Source organism: Pteropus medius, unplaced genomic scaffold (genome assembly GCF_902729225.1).
Source record: "Pteropus medius unplaced genomic scaffold, Ma_sr-lr_union100, whole genome shotgun sequence".
NCBI classification, from domain to species: domain Eukaryota; kingdom Metazoa; phylum Chordata; class Mammalia; order Chiroptera; family Pteropodidae; genus Pteropus; species Pteropus medius.
The window spans coordinates 1,591,563-1,614,241 of record NW_024349797.1 but is presented as its reverse complement, the minus strand read 5'-3'; the positions used below and the strand labels follow the sequence as shown (position 1 = coordinate 1,614,241).

At 42.9% G+C, this 22,679-nt stretch overlaps 1 protein-coding gene and 1 pseudogene across 4 annotated transcripts in view; one reads left to right on the top strand and one right to left on the bottom strand.

Moving 5' to 3' along the window:
* DPF3 (double PHD fingers 3) overlaps positions 1 to 22,679 on the top strand; it is a 242,064-nt gene that overhangs the window by 103,537 nt on the left and 115,848 nt on the right. For 2 of the 4 annotated variants that reach the window (XM_039883700.1, XM_039883701.1), the window contains exons 3-4: positions 12,140 to 12,247; positions 20,006 to 20,095. In XM_039883700.1, the coding sequence (XP_039739634.1) occupies positions 12,140 to 12,247; positions 20,006 to 20,095 (198 nt within the window). The remainder of the gene's footprint in view (positions 1 to 12,139; positions 12,248 to 20,005; positions 20,096 to 22,679) is intronic. The other 2 variants (XM_039883702.1, XM_039883703.1) reach the window with 1 other exon arrangement.
* On the bottom strand, positions 2,791 to 2,910 carry LOC120619886 (uncharacterized; annotated as a pseudogene).

Here is a 22,679-nt window from a genome sequence, read left to right as displayed (position 1 = left end):
AATTGTTGCTTAACCCGGATCAAAATTTCTCTGTATTTTTTTTTTTTTTTTTACTAGAAGTTTTGTGATTGAGGTTTTATATTTAGGTGTATGAGCCCCTTTGAATTAATTTTTTAACAGTGTAAGATACAGATTAAAGTTTATTTTTCTGTAGATGGATATCCAATTGTTCCAGCATAATTTATTGAAAAGACTAGCCTTTCATCACTTAATTACTATTGTGTATTTGTCAAAAATTAAATGTCTACATGTATGTGGGTCTATTTCTGGACTTTCAGTTCTGTTTCACTGATTTATTTGTCTGTTTTTACGCTAATATCTCACTGTCTCGATTATTGTAATTTTATCATGCATCTTAAAATCAGGTAGTGTTAGCCCTCCAAGTTGTCCTTTTTCTAAGATATTTTGGCTTTTTAGGTCCTTTGTATCTCCACATGAATTTTATAGTTTGTCAGTTTCTGCAAAAAGTCTGCTTGGATTTTGATTGGAATTGTGTGGAATCTGTAGATTAGTTTGGGGAAAATTGACAATTCTCAATGTTGAGTCTTCTAGTCCATAAATATAACATACATCCCTATTTAGTAATGTCTTCTTTAATTCTTCCCTTCATATCTGTGTACAGGTCTTTCACATTTTGTCTGATTTATCTCTAAATACCCCAAATTTTTGATACTATTATAAATGGGTTTTTAAAAATTTAAATTTCTGATATTTCTTTGCTAGTATACAAAAATGCAATTAATTTTGTACATTCGTCATGTGTCCTGCAATCTTGTCATACTCATTTATCAGTTCTAGTAGCTTTCTATAGATTGCAGAGCATTTTCTACATAGTTGATTATGTCGTTAGTGAATTAAGAAAATTTTATTTTCAGTATAGATGAGTTTTATTTTACTTGTCTATTGCACTGGCTAGAATGTTCAGGACAATATTAAGTAAAAGTGGTGAGAGTGGATATCTTTATGTTGTTCCTGATCTTAAGGTGAAAGCATTCACTGTTTCATTATTAAGTATGATGTTAACTGTAGGTTTTTTGTGGTCACTATCAGATTACTGATTTGAGAGTTTTAAATCAGGAGTGGATATTGGATTTTGTCAACTGATTTTTCTTAGTCTATTGAGATGATCATATGATTTTTCTTTTGTGGTTTGTTAATATGATGAGTTACACTGATTGATTTTTTAATGTTAAACTAACATTGCATTCCTAGGATAAACCCCACTTTGTCATGATGAATTATCCTTTTTATATATCTTCAAATTTTCTTTGCAAATGTTTTGTTAGTTTCATATGTGTTTATGAGATATTGATCTGTAGTTTTCTTGTGTCTGTATGGTTGGATTTCAGGGTGATATTGGCCTCATATATGAGTTGGGAAGTATTCCCTAATTTTCAGTTTTCTAGAAGAATTTTTGTAGAATTGATATTTCTTTTTTAAATGTTTTGAGCATTTACTAGTTAATCCATCTGGACTTGGCCAATTTCCCTGTGGGAATGTTTTTAAGTACAAATTTAATATCTTTAATAGAGATAGGGCTTTTCAGGTTATCCTTTTCATCTTGAGTGAGCCTTGGTAGTTTGCAACTTACAAGGACTTTTTTAATTTCATCTAAATTGTGAAAATTAATTGTTCATACTATTATCTATTTAATGTCTGTAGAATCTTTAGTGGTATATCCTTTTTTTTTAAATTTTTAGTTTAATAGACATTTATTTCTTTAGTCGAACAACCTCTACACACAAAATAGATGGTTTAAGATTTTTGAGTGGAAAGGAAATTAGGTCTCAGGAAGTTTTTTGAGTCTACTATATGTTTTCTGAAAATCATTTAACTGAGTCTTTTAAGATCTCTGATGGCTGTGGCCAAATGAAAAGGCAATTCCTTATACTGGTAACTTGAATTTTTTTTTTACATGATCAGTCTAACTAAAAGTTTATCAATTTCATTGATCTTTTCAAAGAAATAGCTTTTGGTATAATAGATTTTCTTAATTTTTTCTTCTTATTTTATAATTTCTCCGATCTTTCTTTTTTCTTTTTTCTGTTTACTTTGGATTTAATTTTCTCTTCTGTTTCCCATTTCTTAAGGTAGACACTGAGGTCATTGCTTTCAGATCTTTTTTCTTTTCTACTATAGGCACTTTTAAATATAATTTATAAATATAAATACTACTCTAGCCTTATTTCACAAAGTTCGACATTGTGTTTTCATTTTCTTTCAATTCACAATATTTTCTAATTTCTCTTTTGGTTACTTCTTTACCCATGGATTATTTAGAGGTGTGTTATTTATTTCCAAACATTTGAGGGGGTTTTCCAAAGATATGCCTGTTATTTATTTCTGATTTAATTTCATATGGTCAGAGTATACTTTGTATGACTTGAATCCTTTTAAATTTACTAAGACTTGTTTTATGGCCCTTAATATGATATGTCTTGGATAAATATTTTCTTTGGTCTGGAAAAGAATGTATTTTCCTGCTGTTGGAATTTTCTGTAAATATGAATTAAATCAAGTTGGTTGACTGTGTTGCTCAAATCTTCTATATCTTTACTGCTTTTTTTTGTCTTTGTTCTATGAATTATCAAGAGAGAATATTGATAATCTTGACTATAATTGTGAGTTTGTCTTTTTCTCTTTACAATTCTATTAGTTTTTGCTTCATATATTTTGAAGCTCTCTTTAGGTGCATAAACATTTTTTTTTTTTAAGGTGAGGCAACCCTCGGTTGACCTCACAGATTTCAAGGACCTTATCAACTTATAATCCCTTATTTTTTATTTTTTATGCCTATAGCACCTGGTCTTCCTAGGTGGTCTCCCATCCAAGTACTAACCAGGCCTGACCCCTGCTTAGCTTCTGAGATCAGACGGGATTGAGCTTGTTCAGGGTGGCATGGCCGTAGACTCATAAACATTTAAGATTATTATCTCCTCTTGGTAAATCGATCCCTTTATCATTATGTAATGACCTTTATCTCTACTAGTATTATTTATTCTGAAATCTACTTTCTTTGATATTAATATAGATATCTTCTCTTTTTTTGATTAGTGTCAACATGGTGTATCTTTTTCCATTCTTTTACTTTTAATCTATTTAGGTCTTTTTATGTTAAAAGATTTTTATTTTTATTTTTTATAGGCAGTATATAATTGTGTCTTGCTTTTTTAATGTAATGTGACAATCTGCTTTAAACATTGTTTAGACCGTTTACATTTAATGTGATTATTGTTATAGTTAGTTTTAAATCAGTCATTTTGCTGTTTCCTATTTATCTTTTTGTTCCCTTTTCCCCTCATTTTCCTTTTTGAGGGGATTAATAGAATATTTTATGATTCCATCTTATCTCCTCTGTTGGCTTATTAATTATAATTCTTTGTTATTTTAGTGATTGCTTAGTGTTTACAGTATACATCTTTAATAACAGTTTACCTTCAAGTGATATTTTACTACTTCATGAACAGTATAAGAACTCTTGAATGGTACTGTGGTAAACAGAATAATGCCCTTCTACCCCAGAGATGTCCACATCTTAATCCTGTGAACCTGAGAATATGTTACCTTACATAGAAAAAGGGACTTTGTTGATGTGATTATATTAAGGACATTGAGATGAGATTATTCTCCATTATCCAGATGGGCCCAATGTAATCATAAGGGTATTTATAAGAGGCAGGCAAGAGAGTCAGAGTCAGAGCAGAAGATGTGAAGCAGAAGCAGAAGTTGGAGTGATACAATGGAGGAAGGGGCCACAAACCAAAGAATGGAGGTGGCCTGTGCAAGCCAAAATGGCAACGAAACAGATTCTCCCCCAGTCTCCAGAAGAAATGCAATCTGCTGACACCTTTAGCTCAGTGAGACTGATTTTGGCCTTCTGACTTATAAGATAGAAAATTGGTATTGTTTTAAGCCTATTAGTTTGTGGCAGTTTATTAGAGCAGCAATAGGAGACTAAATGTGTATTTTTTATTTTTCCTTTATTGAGTTTTGTATAATTGTTGTAATATATTTTATTTTTGCATGTGGCATAAACCTCATACTACATTGTCATTATTTTTGTTTAGGCAATCATCTTTTAAAAAGCTTTAAATAATAAGAAGAAGATCTTATATAATTACCCATGTACTGAACCATTTCTGATGTTCTTCATTCCTTTGTGTAGGTCCATATTTAGATCTGTTATCACTTTTTCTCTCTCTAAAGGATTTTCTTTAACACTTCTTATAGTATGGGTCTACTGATGATTAATTCTTTCAACTTTTGTATGTCTGAAAATATCTTTAGTTTGCCTTAGGTTTTTGAAAGATATTTTTTGCTGAGTATACAATCTAGGTGTACAAGTGTTTTGCTTTTCTTTTCAGTACTGTTGTGATGTTGAACCACTATTTTCTTGCTTGCATTGTTTCTGATGAGAAATCATTCTTATCTTTGTTTCTTCCTATATAGTAGCCAGCTCCTTTTTCTGGCTACTTTTAATATTTTCTCTTTAATCACTGTTTTAGGGCAATTTCAGTTATGATACGTGTTGTTATAGTTTTCTCCATATTTCTTGTGCTTACTTTTGTTGAGCTTTTTAGGTTGCAGGTTTATATTTTCATCAAATTTTGAAATTTCCAGCCATAGTTCTACAAATATTTTTCTCCCTTCTTCTCTCTTTCGGGGCCTCCGATCATACATATGTTAGCTGTTCGAAGTTGTCCCATAACTCACTATGCCATTCTTCTATTTTTAAAAATTCTCTTCCCCATGGGTTTCATTTTGGATAGTTTCTATTGCTATGTTTTCAAGTGTACTAATCTTTTATTCTGCAATATCTAATCTGACATTAATCTCATCCAGTATGTTTTTTAAAAAAATCTCACATTGTAGTTTTCATTTCTGGAAGTTAAATTTGAGTCTTTAAAAACATTTTGTTTTTATTTCACTTTTGAACATGTAGAATACAAATAATAACTGTTTTAATGTTTTTGATGCTAATTCTAACATCAGTTTCAGTTCTGGATTGGTTTCAATTGATTAATTTCCCCCCTCATTTTAGGTTGTATTTTCTACCTTCTTTACATGCCTTATAATTTTAGATAGAGTACCAGACAATGTGAATTTTACCTTTGTGGTTCGTATATTTTTTATTCCTATAAATGTCTGGAACTTTGTTTTGGGACAGTCAAATTACTTGGAAACTGATCCTTTCTCATTTTGCTTTTTAGATTTCTTAGATGGAACTGGAGCAGTGCTTATTACTTTAGGGCTAATTATTCTCCATTAGTGAGGCAAGACCCTTCTCTGTACTCTACCCTGTACTCCACGAATCATGAGATTTTTGCAACTTCCTGGTAGGAACAGACTATTCCCTGCCCCTTGTTCTCACCAGGCACTGTTACCTCTATTCTTACCAGGTGGTTCTTTCCTCAGAATTGAGTAGTTTCCTCACAAGCATGCACTGATCAGTCCTGAGATGAATACACCAAGGAGACTCTTGGTAGATCTCAATGCTTCTTTCTCTGTGCAACTGCTCGGCTCCACCTGTGTTCTTCCTTCAGTTACAGTATGGAAACTTTCTCAAGGCAGTAAGCAGTGCAGTCATAGGGCCCATTTTGTTTGTTTCCAGTGTCTGAGGGATCACTGCCCTTCATCGCTTGATGTCCATTGTCTTGAAAACTTTTGTTTCATTTTTTTCCCTTCTCTTCTGATTTCAGGTAGGAGAGTAAATCTGGTCCTTGATACTCTGTCTTAGCCAGAAGCAGATGTTTCTTTTTTTATTTTATAATCGTATGAACATATGATTATTTTATAATCATATGAACTTTATAATCATAAAATATTTACATGGTTCTAAAGTCAAATCTATAAAGCACAATATATTCAGAGAGAGTCTAACTCTATCTTATTCTTTTACCCTGTTTCTTTCTTCTTTCTATAGGCAACTTCTTCTCGTCACTGTTATTTTGTTTTGCTCTCTCTATAACTGTTTTTTTTTTTTTTTTAGTTTTTTGGTTTATATTCTTTACATACATCATTTTGTATATGTATATCCTATTTGTTAGATAAATAATAGTATGCCATATACAGTGTTTTCCACCTTGTTTTTTCACTTAATATGTTCCATTTGCAATATATATTTATCTCTCTCTTCTCTCTCTCTCTCTCTCTCTCTCTCTGTCTCTCTTTCTCAACAGCTTTTAATAGTCCATTGTGTGGATATACTATCGTTTATTCAACCAGATCCCTATAGATGGACATTGGATTGTTTTCAGTCTTTTTCCAGTATTGAAAATACTACAGCAAATATATATTTTTGTATTTTTGCATGTCATATAGATTCCTAAAAGTGGGATTGCTGGGTCAATGGACAAATACATATAATTTTGCTTGATATGCCAAATTCTCTTTCATAGGGTTACTTCATTTTGCATTTTCACCAGTGATGGGTGAGATTGGTAGGCATATTTCTAGCAGAATTTTTAACAGTGCAGTAGAATGCTTCATTGAAGGATGAAAACTAGAATTATTGAAACAGGCGAAGGGAGAGACTTTTATCTGGGATATTGGAGAGACAATTTTTGTAGCAGGTATGAGTCAGACCCAATAACATCTAAGCTTCCTCCTCACATTATAATCTTATTATTCTTAAAAAAAAATGCTTATGATGGATTTAGAAAGTATGTCTTGGTGGTTTATTTGATTCTCTACACATTTTATATGCCTTACTACAGTGCTTTTACATTACCAGGACACATTTTCCATGAGCAGTTTTAGTTGGTGATGTGGTAAGAAAAGAAAAATAAATATTATAAGAAGTGGCTTGGTGGGCAGGTAGGCTTGGGGCTCTCTTTTCCTGATATCTTTGGTGTGGGCAGCCCTGGGATGGCTCAGTGGGAATTAGATAGGACAGTGGAGAGGTTTCGAGTGTGGGCTGTGGCCTAGAGTACCCTCATGAGTGTGTGACCCTGAGCTAGTTATTTAATCACTGTTAGCCTCACTGTCATCCTTTAAATGTATCATAGGGTTGTTGGCACAATGAGATAACAGTGAGTGTGAGATGCTAGCCTATCACAGAGGAAGAACTCAGTAAATGTTAGCTATTGTTACTGTTTCAACTTTTGAGCGTGGTGGGACCAGTGAAGGGCTTGGGAACCCCTGGGCTAGAAGAGAGGCAGGCAGCATTCTGGATTTGAAATCTACCTTACCAGGGAAGTCTTGGCACTTGGGACACTGGAAATGAATCTTAGAGAGAGAGAAGCTTGTGGAGAAGAATGGGAGAGCGGGCAGGGAGGGGATTGTTGACAAGCCAGAGAGAGAGCCATGCTAACTACTGGGGTTTGGTGCCAAGTGCCCAGGACTCTAAACTTTCAGAGAGGAGAAAAGGCACCATGGCCTGGGATGGTTCAGGAATGCTTCACTGAAGAAGTGGTCCATGAAGTCAGGGCAGCTCTTAAATAAGCCAAGAGAGAAGAAGAGGGCAGAGCACCAAGAAATGACACAGATATAGGAGCTTGTGAAACACATCTTTCTCATTCTTCAGTCCTTACTGAGGGCTTATTACTCAACCCTCCAGCTCTGTAGAGTTGGTTCAAATTGACATTTTCAACCACAAACATTAACGAAGCACCTATTATGTGCTGGGCCCTGGGAATATAAATATGAGCAAGATTTGATCTAGTGTAAAGTTCCTTATGTGGGAATTTTTCAAACGACAACCGCTTTGGTGGATCTCTGATATTGGGTTCAGTAAAATTGGGTCGAGGCCCAGACATTTGTCCTTTTTAATAACTGCTGGTGCAGTTCTGATGCCCAGACTTGGTGAAGAACCCCTGGCTTATGAGCTGGTGCAGTCACAGCCTCTTTCCCCTGTGAAGTAAAGAGTTTTCCATTGCAAGGAGGGTTCAGTGGCAGCTATGGGTCCACTTCTTGGAGATGCTGCAGGGACAGCCCTTCCCTGCGTGGACTCGAACTGTCACTGCTCAGCTCTGGTTGGGGAAGAAGAGGTTATTACACTTCATCTTTTCAAATTCTTTTCTGTCCCGTATCATCTTACCATCTGTTTTCTTATCCTATTTCATCTTCTGAAGTTTTAATAGCTCATGATGTGTCCGTCAAAGATGCTTATGACACTAGGAATCCACTTGCTGAACTTGGGTGATGCTGGTAGCAAGCAATTTGTCTGGAGTCTGCTGATCATACAGGCATCAAATCCGTCATGCTGAATTTTTCTGTAGAGCCAGCTCCCCATCGACCCCTCCCCCTCTCTCCTCAAGTGTGTGAATTCCTGTGTGTGTGTCTCTGTGTCTTATTCCTGCACTTGGTATTGTAACTGGAGTTGCAGCTCAAAGTAACAGAAAAGCCTTTTGCTTAGTGGAATATGTGAATGGAGGGGTAGCTGTGGCTTGGTTCCCAGGGAGGACTGATCTCCCCGCTTGTTTCCCACCTCCCTTTTCCTCTCCATATCCTTCCAGCCCCAGGCTCAGTCCTTCAGCTTAATTTACCATGCTGCAGCTGTGAATCCAGCTTCCTCCTCCATCTACAACACACACACACACACACACACACACACACACACGAACTTGAGTTATGTGCCTCCTGTTCTAATGAGATAAACAACATAACTCTCATGGGACTCTGCTCGCCTCTCCATAAGTGGAACTCCAGGGCTGAATGCATTGGCCCTGTAAAGGCACTCTGGTGCCAGCCAGCCTAGGGAGGAAGTCAAAGAAGTGGGGCAGGACCCCCCAGAAAGTTCTTCGGGCCATTTGCTTGTTGAGACAAGGTGGAGTCAAAGCAGACCTCAAAGGGAGGCCTGTTTCTAGTTTGGAGGCTGAAGAAGCAAAGAGAAGTATGGACATGCAGGGTGGGGGGTCTTGTCATGCACATGGACATGGAGTCCAGACTCATCGAAGTCAGTTAACTCATAATAATTAATTGGCATTCGTACAAGGCTTCATGATTGTAAAGGGCTTTTTCTTGAATATAAGCTAATCCCTGTGACAGTCCTTGTACGGTAGGTATTATTAACGCCCTTGCAAGTAAGGAAGACAGGCTCAGGAAGGTGTGATATTTTTCAAGATGACAGGGAATGGTGGTATGAGGATTCACGTGCTAGTCTAACCGGGGAGCTTCTCCAATCCATTAAGGAAAGTGAAAGAATGAAATAAAAACTGTTCCCTCTTCTGGACATTCAAATTACTTACTAAAATGGACTCTCCCAGGAGAGTGGACCTGCAGGTACAAGCCGAGTGGCCCGAGGCTGCCTTCATGTTGCTGACCAACAAGTACAGTGGCTGCATTCTCAAAGACGACATAGGACCTGGAAAAATGTTGACAATTTTGACCTCTTGTCACTTTGCTGGTCTGGACCAATTCCTTCTCACTCACCTGTTTTTGGTCAGGTTGGAAATACCAGGAAGAAGTCTATGGGGCAAGAAGGAGCCTGAGACACAGAGACTGCCATGTTGGGGTGGGTGCTGGGCTCAACTATGAGCCTACCTTCCGGGGTACCTCTTGGATGGCTTGGATGTGGGTAGATGAGTCTCCTGGAGTGTGGAATAACAGGTCATTCACTTCCTTCACTTCTGATTCTGGTTCAGCTTTGGTTGAATTTATTTGGTAAGTATTTCTTGATGTGCCTGCCAGGTACTGTGCAAAATGTTAGGGATACTCGAAATGGACATGCCATCCTGGATCTTATAAAACTGGTAGGGGAGACTGTTTAGTAAGCAGGCAATTAATGATGACACCTTGGGAAAACACCGGGAATCTTGGGATGTCACAGGGAAGGCCATTAAGCCAGCCTTAGTAGGTTAGAACATCCAAACAATAACTAGGTGATGCTTTAGACATCCATAAGTTCTTGGTCAGACATGGGAACAATCTATAAGGTTCTTAAAAACGAATTGCCCAATTTCCTCACCTACCTACGTTCAGATTGGGTAGGTCTGGCATGAATTGTGGGTGTTAGTGTTATAAGGAAATTCTTTAGGTGATTTTTGGTTTTAGCCTGGATTACAAACCAAGAACCTAAGATGAATGGAGATTGGTAGGACTAGTTCTGGGACATGGAAGAGCAGGTTGGCCCTTGTACTTGGCTTTTTGCTGTGGTCCTGGGGAGCACCAGCCCAAGAGCTGGCCAAAACTTTTGGAAGGGATCTAGAATTAGTGCACCTATTCAGGAATTACAGGGTCAGAGATGGACAGTATGGTCCTGGACTAAATCACCCCAGAAACATTAAGCTATTCCCACATTAAGCCTTCCCTCAAAGAGAGGTCAAAACTGGATCTCACGTGGGAAGAAGAGCAATCTTCATTTGATTCGTTTGGGCTTCTATAAATTGGCACAAGTCCAGTTCTCAGAGCTCAGGGAGTTCAGAGCTTTGAGATCTTTCTACTGTGCAGAAGCTCATGAAATTACCAACAAAATCAAGTATTAAGTGTTAGGATGATTCTTGGACACGACGAGCCCTTAGCTCATAACAGCAGAGATTTTTCAAGAGCCTCTAGGCTCCATCACCGTTAATGATTTCTAAGAATCAGAAGGGAAGGGGAAGGGACCTCCAACTTGTTCACAGCCTTGTGACCTGTGAGAGCAGCTTTGTGATTAAAAATAAAACAGCTCATAAAAAGAATTTGAAAATTTTGGTTCCTTTAGTGCTAGAATGGTTGCCTCTGCTTTGGAACCAAACAAATAAATGGGTAGTGATGACTAGTAAAAATGAAAAATGAATGAATGGGTATAGAGCAATAAAACTTTTGTTTATTTTCTCTGCAAAAGGTAAAACAAATAAGCCAGTTTCCCTCTTGACTTTTAAAGGCCTCCAAGAGCCAGACAAATGGGAATAGAATCCTGATGTTTTCTGAACCCCATGGTTAGAAGTTTAGGAAGTAACCCTTTCATGTGAGGCTACCTGCATCTAACAGTTGTCACAGGTCACATTGATCCACAGAAGATGGAATTCAATTAAAGTAAAACTGGAATTCATTCATTCATTCAGGAGATATTTAGTTTGATTCTTCTGTGCATCAGGCAAAGATATTTAGTTTGATTCTTCTGTGCATCTAGTTCTAGGGATTCTGATGAGAACAAGACAAAGTCCCTGTCATCACCAGGCTTTTCACTTCAGCAGGGTGGGTTCGTTGGCTTGCTGGTTTGTTTTGGGGTGCATTAGGCAGTCTTTTTAGTCTGCAAATCACCTAACCAGTCTTAAGCTCTTCTCCCTCTCCCCTCAGCCTCTACCCTCTGTCCTTTTCTCTGAGAATAGACCATCTAGTGTGCGAAGTCCACGTTCCTCCGAGGCCTCTGGTTGCCACTCTATGTGTCAGTCATAGGAGCCACAAGAGTGTTGCCTGATGAGTAAGAAGACTCCTCATAGATTACTTGGCATGACCGATGATGCTGTTATGGAACTTTGGTGCCGAAGGTCAAATCTAGATGGTGACTCTTGTTGGGAGACAGCGTGTTGTATAAGCCCAACCACAGGACTCCTGCCCATTTCTTTCTGTAAGGCCCAGTCAGATGGGCAGGGAGATACAGGTATGCTGGCTCTCTAGGCATGGAGCCTGGTCACCAGAGCAGGCTTATATTCTGATGGGGGTTGTAAAGGGCTCCTTTTGGCTTCAGTGAGCTGCCAACAGCTAGCAGTAGATAGAAGAAGCCAGTAGGTAGGAGATCTGGTCCCTCAATCCTGTTTCTTTGTAACGTTTTCCAATCTAGGCTGCCCATAGATAGGCAGACTGACTTCTGCTGCTCCACCTTGATGGGAACCTACTTGACCTGGACAGAGAGATAGTTGATGGGCAGTAGCTGGAGACCCACTGCTTTGGAAATACTGCAGTAAGGTTGAATCTGGAAAGGTCTGTCTTGTGGTCCGTAAGTCCCTTTGTTCTTCTCTTCAGGTCAGGAGAATAGAACCAGCTTCGGTAACAGTGTTGGCTCTTTTTGGCCTGGGCTTACTGAGACAGCACGGTGGAACACACACAGCAAGGGTCCTGGGGTCAGATCACCCAGATTCTGCCTCAGCTCTACCATCTACCAGCTGTGTGACCTTGACAAGTCACTTCACGTCTCTAGGCTTCAGCTTCCTCTCACTGTGAATGAGAGGATTAGACAGGGTGGAGCCTTTAACCTTTACACTGACTCTGTCCACAGGCCTTGCCCCTGGTCAGCTGTACACATACCCTGCCCGCTGCTGGCGTAAGAAGAGAAGATTGCACCCGCCTGAGGACCCAAAGCTGCGGCTGCTGGAAATAAAACCTGGTCAGTACCCTCTGGATCTTGGCTGGGTCCATAATGGGAGAGGTGGGGAGCACTGGGCTGGCCCAGGACATGGGGGCTTTGCTCTTTTGTCTGTAGAGCGGAGTGTTCCAGGAGGGAGAACATGCCTGCATGGTGCTCAGAGGTGTGCCTGCTCTCGTGCATAAACATGTCCATGTGCCCGCCCTAGCCTCCCTCCCCTCTGGGTGTCTCATGTCTTCCGCTTCCTTTTGTCTCCCTCTTGCCATCTCAAGGGAATAAAGGAAGTAGGTACAGGGTGGGAACAGGCCCAGGATGAATTACTTTCCCAACAGAGCAGAAGGAATCGCAGTTCTTTGGGTTGGGTGATACCTTCCTGTGGTTTCAGGTTGCTGTGTACCCTCTCCCACCCTTACTGTGAACAAACTTCTGGAGCATCTAACAGAAAAGGGCCAGTCACTAAAAATAGAACCTATCTTGGACATGGAAATGGAAGAGTTTGAGTTCAAAATTTGCATGTGGGTGATGCTGACAGATTTGTGGCCATGCAGAAGGAATTGGTTGGTTTTCTTGATGACCGATCTGTTATTGCATTTTTGACTAGATGGCTATCTTCAGACCTGTGTCTGGGTTGGAGCAAAGCCTAGTGATTGCCCCGAGGCTTAGCTGTAAGGGAACCTCTGGTTTTGGGGGTGCCTGGGAATGTGACTCAGAAAAGTGCTGTTGAGAGGAGCAAATGCAGAGCTAACACGTTCCCTCCCATTGCCGTCAAAGCTGTGCAGACCCAGCCTCTCTCCTGCCTTTCCACACTGACCCCTTGGCCTATGTTTTCTCTGTAAAATCTCTGCTTTTAATAATAGGTTCTATTTAACCCAAAAATAGTATCATTTCAGGATGTAATCAATATAAAAATTACGAATGCGATATTTTACCTTTTTGTGTGTTGTTTTTGAATTCCAGCGTGTATTTTGTACTTTCAGTACATTTCATTGTGGACTAGCCACATACCAAGTGCTCAGTTGCCACAAGGGGATAGTGGTGCCCATTTTGGTCAGTGTGGTTCTAGAACTACACTCAAAATATGGTCTTGACCACCAGCACGGGTATCACCTGGGAGCTTGGTAGAGATGTAGAATCTTGGGTCTCCCCCAGACCTGCTGAGTCAGAATCGGCATTTTCTCAAATCCTCAGGACTGCATATCCAGAATGTACATTGAGGTTTGAGAAACAGTGGTCTGGAAGACTCACAGTGACCAGACCACACGTCAGCGTGGCATGACTCCACATCGCCTCCATTTCTTTATTAAGCACAAACAAATGTTGGTATGAACAATTTACTTTGAAGGTGGGGGCTCCCTCCTTCCTTGTTCCAGATCCATTGGTCTTGGTGTCTTGGGAGTGGCATGGACGAGTGATGAGGTACCGCAGTTTGATCCTTACCGAGACCAATTTAATTCCACCCCTTTCGGACCTTTGCAGTAGGTGCTATAGCGGGAGGCTGAGCCCATGCTGGGTTGGCTGTGTGGACCCTCAGGGAGAGTGTTATTCAGGTATTTGCCACTGGTTGGATGAGTCTCCGTGGTGTAGTACGTGAGCCCTCTGCATACATTTCCCCGTCTGTCAGTTGGCACAGTGTGGTACTTGGGATTCCGAGCTGGCCTCGCAGGTTCATCATGAAAATCAAACCAGCCCTATGTAGTAGTATTTGCCCTTTCAAACCCTTTTTATTAAACACTTTAAGAAATTTCAATAGGTAATACAGTTACATGTTTTGACATTCCAAAGATAAAAAGGATATATTATATGGTGGAAAATAAGGCTCTCTAAAGAGGCAGTCAGTGGCACCAGTTTTTTGAGATTCTTCAAGAGATAGTCTGTGTGCACACCAGCAATTACATCTATGTGACCTTCCCCTCCTCTTTTTACACAGCACAGCCACCTTGAATTTTGCCCTTTCCATTTAAAAATGTGCCTCAGGCATTGGCCATGTAAGTATATAAAGAGTTTCCTCATTCCTTTTTTTTTTTACAGTTACACAATATTCCATTATATGAATGTATCACAACTTATTTAACCAGGCTGATCCCAATTTCTGTTTCTGATTTTTTCAATTTAACCAACGGTGCGGTGAATATTTAGCATATATATGAAGACATCTCACATGTAATTTGTTAGTGTAAAGGCTTTTATTATAAATGCTTGGCAGTAATTTTAAATTGTTAGTCTTTATTCGTTTTTGTCTTTATTATTGACATTTATATTAAATGTCTTTATTAAGAATACTTTATATCAGACTAATTGAATTGCCTATTATAGAATCAAAGATGTTTAGCACGGTAAAATACCTCGGGTATCATTAGTTCTAATTCCTTATTGTATTGAAGTCCAGACAGGTATTGAGACCCTAAAAGCCACACAGCAATTTCTCTGAGAAACAGCAGAGAATCCAGATTGCTTGATTTCTCTGTTCAATGCTTTTTCTGTTTGCTCGTGCTGCTGATAGGTATACTAACTTAAAGAAACTTTAACAAGGCCTTTTTCTTTGAAAACGTTATGTTTATAAAACATATATACATTAATTATTAAAATGTATCCAAGAGATAGTTGGAATTCTTTCAGTCATAAATGTCAGATGTTCAAATCAAACTAGCTTGGCAAACAAAGGGAAGTTGGTTCATATAACGGTAAATCCCAGAGTTGCCCTAGCTTCAGGTATGGCTGCATCCAGGGGCTCAAGCATTGCAGTGAGGGCTCTGTGTCTCTCCTTCCACCTCTAATACTCCCTTCTCATCGGGCAGGCAGATGGTCACTAGCAGCCCTAGCACTCGCCACACCCAGCAGAAAGACAAGTCCTCTTCAGTAGCTGTGGCAGAGAAGTCCCTGGAAAGACTGTGATTAGCTGGTGGAGTTTATGGCAGTCCTACCAACACTGCCACCAGGAGATGGGGTGCTCTGATTGAATTGTCATCATCGTCATTGTCGTCATCATCATCACCAGTGTGTGATCAGCACAGTGTAGTTTACAAAGCCCTTAACAAAGCATTTTCATTTATATCACTTCCTTTGGTCCTTACCACAGCCCTGGGAGGCAGGGAGGGAAGGAAAGAGTAAAAGCAGTATAAGTCCATTTTACAGGTCCGTGAAATCAGGTTGCAGACAAAGCTTAAGTTTACTATGCTGCTCTTGTATCCGAGAACCGATAGTCTCACTGTTAGTGGGTCTGAGACAAGAAGCTATACGTACGACTGTCTGGTCCTTCTGTCTGTAGGCGTTTGTATTGGGCGCACTGGCCTCACAGTGGCTGAATGTGGAGCAGAGCAGCTAAGGTCACAGCTGGCTTTGCACTTGCTCTGTCGTTGGGCCAGCCATGACATTTGCGGAGAGAGAAGGAAGAAGCCTAGGGCTCGCGGTTTACTGTATCAGGTGCTCACTAGCACATGGTGCATGCGTCTGTGATTATTTGAAAGGTTTCCTGGTTCTCTGCCTTCAGGCTTGGGGCTGAGGCTGAGGTGGCTGTTCCAGGTCTCAGGTGGTAAAGGACTAGCCTCTGGCATGGCCAAGGGTCCTGTGGGAGGACCTCTCTCTGGAAAGATAAACGCCAGCCTTGTTGAGGATGGTCCCTCCGAGGCATAGCCATATCCCCAGGTGGAGACAAGATCCCCACTAAATTGAGCTCACCTGAGACAGGCTCATTCTCCAGGCCAGTGCCCAGGCTCTGAGAAACAACAGACAGCTCAGGGTGGGAATAAACAACTTTTCAAATGACAGAGCTACTTCTCAGATTAATCTTCCCCGATGTGGGTAATCAGACCTACTACTGAGATTACTAAAAACAAAAACAAAACCTCAAAACTTTGGGCCAAATGTATGTCATGTCCATTTCCTGTCCTGAGTCTGTATCACTGGGCGTGGCCTGACTTTCAGGATGTACCACCACACCCGCTTGGGACTGCAGGTTGTGAATCAAGATGCCAGGGGAGTGCCCAAGAGTCAGTGGTGAGAAACGTCAGCCTTGGACCTCAAATCATCAGGGCCCATCGGGAGAACCTGAAGCTGCACAAAGAAATGTATCACTCTCTTCCTAGAGGCAACACACACATGCATTTGAATTTTTCACATGAGCCAAAATTTCAGAAAAATGCCTTCTTTCAAGGCCTCAGCTGGCTCACAGGGTGCCTTGGAAGAGGGCGCCCCCTCTGGGTGGACATTTACAATACGATGCTCCTTCTGGTGAGTTAGTCCAGCACAAGCTGGATCTCAGCCCCCTTTCCAGTGGCTCTGCCCTCATAATTTATAAAATGCACAGTTTCCAGATGAAAAGACCTTTTTCATTTTTTGGAATGTATCCCCTGTTGACTGGGACAATATTTTTAAATGACTGTTTCTTATTTTCATTCCATTTGATTTGGGTTCAAAGAGAACTAGGTTTTTTGGTTGGTACTTTTGAGTGTGACTCAGGGTAGGTCATTGGTCAGAGTCCCTGGAGAACTTCAGGGACAACTTGCTGCAAATCCCTAGTAGGTGGACGCAGTCACTTGGATGGACAGGGCCAACCTTCCCAGGGACGGAGGAGCAGTTGAAGGAAACAGAGATGGAGGGAGGAGAGGCTAGGGATCTGCTCTCTTACCCGATGTGGTGGAATTGGGGATAATAACCTTTTTGAAGATCACTGCATAGAACCTGTCAGTATTTAAAAAGTACATGCCCTTTGACCTAGAAATTCTGTTGCTAAGAATTTATCTTATAAATAAATATATGTTTATCATAGTGTATAAGGTTGTCCATTGTGACATCATTCGTAACAAGAACAACACAGAATGGAAACAACCAGAAGGCCCATTGATAGGGGACTAGTTAAATACATAGTACATTCATGAAATGGAATACTATTTTGTCTTTTAAAGGAACGAGTAGAAAAAAAATGGAAAGATATCCAAGGTATATTGTTAAGTAGAAAGAGAAAAAGCAGTTTGCACAATATTATGTCTCATACTCTTTGGACAAACCTTGCTGAAAGTCGATAGTCAATTTGTTCATCATTGACCGAATCTCTTTAAATTTATGGAAACTAGAAGACTGAATTGATGTTGAAAGAAAACCAACGAATGACCCAGCCAACTCTCGGCACCCCTCTACCACCCAGTCCTGTAATGCCCTCCCTGTTCTCTCTCTTCCCTCCCAGCCCCCTGGTGTGGGCTCTCCTGAGCGACCCTTGACAAGCTCCAGGAATCTAGTTATGTCTATGACTCTTGGAGACTCCTTGGTCAGGCTCCGTTAGCACCCTCATCTCAAGGGAGAGGGAGAGGAGTTCTCCTGATCTGTGAGAGGCAGGGAGTGCTGGCCTGGAGCAGAATTGTCTCAAGGCACGAGTTTCCTTCCATGTCAGACCCTTCCATGGATAATGAGATGCCACAAGCAATTTATCATGCCAACACTCAGCCTGTCCCTCCTGTCTTCCTTTGTGTCCCTGCCTGAGTCTAGCCAGTGGCGGGTAGCTTTCAGCAACAAAAGCCAGGATGTGATGGGGGTTAGAGTTGTCCTTGACCCCAGGTCTGCAGAGCCGAGAGCTCTGTCAGGAAACCAGGTCAGGGCAAGGGGAGGGAGGAGTGTACATTCAGGAATCTTGTGGGATCTAGGCGAAGGTCTGAGGACAGGACTGCAGAACCATCCACTTCTGATTGAGCCCCCAAAGCACAGAGATCATCTGGGCTGAGTAGACATAGCAGGGTAGGGAGTGGGGAGCCAGATCGTGGCTGCTGTTCGGTTATTTGTTCCTGAGTTAAATTATACACCGATGGAGTACACCCCAGTCCTGCTGTCCTCATCCCATCTCTCACTGCGAATACACCATTTTGCCTATGTTTCTTTACTACTTGCTGAAAATAAAAATGTGTCCGTGTGGGGGTGGGATGGAGCTGAGAGCTGGGGAGAGCTCTTTGGAATTGGGAAGCATTCTCCATGTCCCTGGACTTCTCACGCCTAACATCACCCCTCCATTCAGTCTTGAATAAATATCTCGCAACCTCCTACTTGCCTGGGCGTCTGAAGGACAACACACACAACATTATTTCTCTCCACTGACTGACAATGGAGTTTAGTGTTCTCTGCAGCTTGCACTTGGCTGCAGAGGCTAATGCAAGCAAGGTGTTTCACGGCACAGCCATCACAATTCATGCAACATGAAGACTTGGGGAGGGGCCTGGTGCTAGAGAGCGGCCTCCCTTGGACCATTTCCCCAAGAATGGAGTTCTGTCCTTGCGAAGGGAGAGCCGAGCTGGCAGGAGAGAAAGGTGGATAGTAAATATCCACCAGAGGGCCCTGAAGCAGGACAGATGTTGGGCAAAAGCCAGCTGATTAGAAAAGAGGCCTTTAACTCACCCCCACTTTTATTTTATTTCAATGAAAAAAGAAAAAGGCTGCGAACAAACTTTTGCTTCTGTCCCCTCTGGATTAAATGTTTAGATCATCTGCTTAGATCAATTTAGCATCTTCCAACCCCGGACCTTTTGGTCTCCACAGTCTAGGGCAGACTTTATCTTTGTTTCAGAGGTTGGGACACCATGGCACTGAATTAGGAAGTTAATTTCCCAGGGGACATCAGTGGTGAAACCAAGGAAGGAACCCAAGGGGGAGACTGTTGGAACCGGCGCCATGTTGCTCCAGGACCCAACGAACATTCATCCTGGTGTTCTCAGACCAGGAGGGCTTTTACAAGAGACGTTCATTCTGCCCCTGAAATGTACTTGAGGTCTTGTAAATCCCTCTGCTCCGAGACACTTGGGGAGCAGCACAGCTCTTTGCCACCCTTGCTGAATTCAAGGGTGATAGGGGGAGGGCAGCCAGGAATAGAATTCTGGTTCTTTTTCTTTCGCTCTCCACCTCTTTTTTTTTGGCAGCCACTGAGTGACGGGATAAATGACCAGGGTAATCGCACCACACCACACATCGTTGGGGAAACATGAACAGTAGGGAAGGGACCCTGAGGAGACGGGAGCCTGGGGTGCCCCAAAGCAGAGGGTGCCATAGCCAGCCAACGACAAGTCACAGGGACCCTCAGAGGGGTGCCCACCCCCGCAAGCGGCGGTCCAGACAGAGAGCCTGTGTCCCGCTTGCTTAGGCAGGGCTAGGGAGGCCTGCTTTGCTCGCCTAGGGTGCTGTCCCTATTGCACTGAACTGCCAGAACTCTACAGATGGGAGCAGGCTGCGGCCAACTTCCCCAGCTTTTGAAAATCCTGCATCTTAATTAGTTCCCTACTGCTTTTGTACATGGCCCACATTTTAATAGTCTCCAGGCTTCTTCCACCATTTGCTCTCTGATGTTCTGCGTGATTTCTCTTCTCCTCAAGACAGTCCCCCCGACTCTTCCAGCACCCTCCCAGTCCGGGAACAACTTAAGGAACGCCGATGCGCCAAGCATGTAGCCGGAGATTGATGAGCCTGTCAGCTGGCTCCCTCTGCCCCCCCACCCCCGCCCCACCACCTCCTGTGTGCTCCTCTCAGGGATGAGCCAGGCGGGAGTGGGCGAGGTGGGGGGAGGCGAAGGAGGAGACCTGTGGAGCCCCTAGCCAGGTGTGAGCCAATGGACAATGTGACCTTCTCCTGGCCCACAGAGGAGTCTGGCTGTGTCCTTCTGAGGGGGAAGGACGCTCCGGCTCCCACCCCCATCTGTCAGTGCTTATCTGTCTCCGCGCGGGGGGTTGCCTGAGCTTGGTACGGCTGGGAGAATGGATGCCTTCAAGTGCATCAGGGGGAAATGACCAGTCATTTATCTCTTTCCTGCAGTGTCAGAGCCTGCAGCCATCCATCCTGGAGGCCTGCAACAGCAGCTTCTTCAGCTCTTGTTGGCCTCACGAGGAGGAGAGCGGAGGAGAGGTGGGTAGGCCACTGCAGCCCCCGCTTCATGTCATGACTGTTTGATTTTTTTTTTTCCTTACTGGCAGTCAGGGGAAAGGAGCTGGGTCTGGGGGACTGAGCCTGGGCCTCCTTGGCACTGCTTCTGTTCCACAGGAGTCTTAGAGCTCGGGCTGGCAAAGGAAATGGGCGGCAGCAGGGAGTCGGCCGGGCAGTGTGCTGCAGTTTCCACGGTCATGTTTTGCAGGTGGACCCGGCCGAACCATGTTGAGGTCCTGGCTTGTAAGACTGAGGAATTGCCCTGTTATGCCACTGCCCGTTCACTTGTCTCTCTCTCCACTGGAAGATTCACACTTTGAGGACAGGGGCCTACCTATTTTTTTTTATCTGTATTCCTAGCGTCCAGCACATAGTAGGTTTGCCACATAGTAGGTAGACAGTAAAGATTTATTAAAGGAAAAAAGGTTTCCGGTGTTTGATTTCAAGCTCAAAGAACATGGCTTAGCTCGCATCACTCCCATTTTACAGATGAGGGAGACTGAGCCAGTGAGGAGGAGCATTTGGCAGCTGACCTGGCCTCATCCAGTTCCCAGCCTGGCCTATGGGGCCTGTCCCAGTTTTGCTGGTTTGCCTCTCTTTGGTAAGCACTACAGCTGTGCTCTGCAGGAGAAAAGATACCAAACGGGGATCACAGGCCTGGGTTGAAGTTCAGATCCTTCCACCTACTGGCTGTGTGATTTTGGATACTTATCTAACCACTCTGGCCTTTATTTTTTCGTTTGTAAAATGCGGCATGGCAGCGCAGGGTTATTCCAAGAGTCACGTGGGATGGTGGAGCTGAGGACTTGGCAAGCGTGAGGAGGCGCTGTGACGCCCCCTCTGTGCTGCACTCCTGGGTTGGCTGAGGGGATCTCTGCCAATACTGTCCCTGTCCCCAGCACCAGCGGTGCACGATGCGCCCTTCACAGGCAGCTTACTGCCCGGCTGGGTGTGTGCCATCTGGCTCAGAATGGGGACACATGCTGCCTTAGAGTCTTTTCAGAACCCCAAGTCTGGTATCTTCTACATTGAGGAGAGAAAACCTGGCATCTGGCTGTGGGACCCACCTTTACCAGAACCACAGCTTGCACAAGCTCCCCTGTGTCCCACAACTCAGCCCTCCGGTGTCTGTTGCCCAGGGCAGAGATAAACTGGGAAGGCTTCCTCTCTGCCTTTGTTAACACCATAGTATGCTAGGCTGGCCAGTCTGGCTGGGTCTTTTCTGCTGCCCTTGGCATAGGCTGGTCCACCTTCTTCTAGAAAACCATTTCTCTGTGGACTCACTCCACTGGTATGGCTGTATACTTTTGCTCTGTAACACTGGCCTCTCTTTAGCACCTGGCCTCTGTCCTGTTCACTTTGTTGGGGATGCCCCCTGCTCAGGGGCCAGGGGACTGCTCTCCAATACGTGCTGCCTCCTGCATGTATCTGAAGACCAAGATGTAAGTGCCATGAGGGTAGGGCTTGTCTGTATCATGCACAGCCCTCTCCTAAGCACCAGGCTGAGCTCACTGGTGGGGTTCCACATAAAGTATTATCTTAACTTCTATTTGGTTTCCCCACTTCTGCCCTCATTGTCTTTCAGTTGTTTTCAGAGTGATCCCGTTAAAATACAGGCATCATCATGTCACTCTTTGCTCGAAACCTCCAGTGGCTTCTGATCGCACTCAGAGCGATCAGAAGCCAACATTTTCACAATGGCCACACGGCCCTTCACAGCCCCTGTAACTCTGAACTGGGTTCCTCCTCTTCCCACTGGCTCACCATGCTCCAGGCAGATGGGCCTTTGCAGGAATGGCTTCTCTGCCTGGAATGTTTGTTTTATGCATTGTTTCTCTCCTACTAGTAATATCAACGAGGCAGGGGTTTTTGTCCCTTTTGTTCATAGCTCTGTCCCCAGCACCTAGAATAGAGCTTGGCACATAGTAAGTGCTTAATAATTATTTGTCAAGTAAATGAATAGAGCTATGTGGTTCTGCTGCGATTTCCAAATCTGCAGGACAGTGCCCACCCTAGAAACGAAGCAGGGCCTAGCATCTAGGCCTTCGAACTGTGCCTCGTCTGCAGCCTCATCTATGCTCTGGACTCAGCCTCTTTGCCTCCATTCTCCCTGGGCCCATGCCCAGGCTGGAGGAAGCTGTACCTCACCATCCCTCCTGGTCTGAGAGTGTCAGAGGTTGAGGAGTTTGCCAAGAAGTGCAAGAAGAGGGAAACTCATATTGAAGGGAGCTCGTATTGAGTACCCCTACCCCGCTTTGTACCCGGCACTCTGTAGTATCCACGATCTCATCTGGCCCCATAATAACACCGGGAAGTGGGTTTTGTTCTCACAGTTCTATGGATGAGGAGATCAAGACCAAGTGTGTGTTTAGGGCACTAAAGCTGACACTTCACTCCGGTTATCTCTGTTCCCTTGAACTATTTTACCACTCAATCCATTCCCATCTTCCTCCCCCTCCCTACCATCCTGTTAAGCTGCATCTGCTTGGTCTGCTGGCCAGCCCAGTGGTGATCTTCCTTTAGCAGTGTGGGTGTGTTTGCGTCTTGGGGGTGGGGGAAAGCTCGT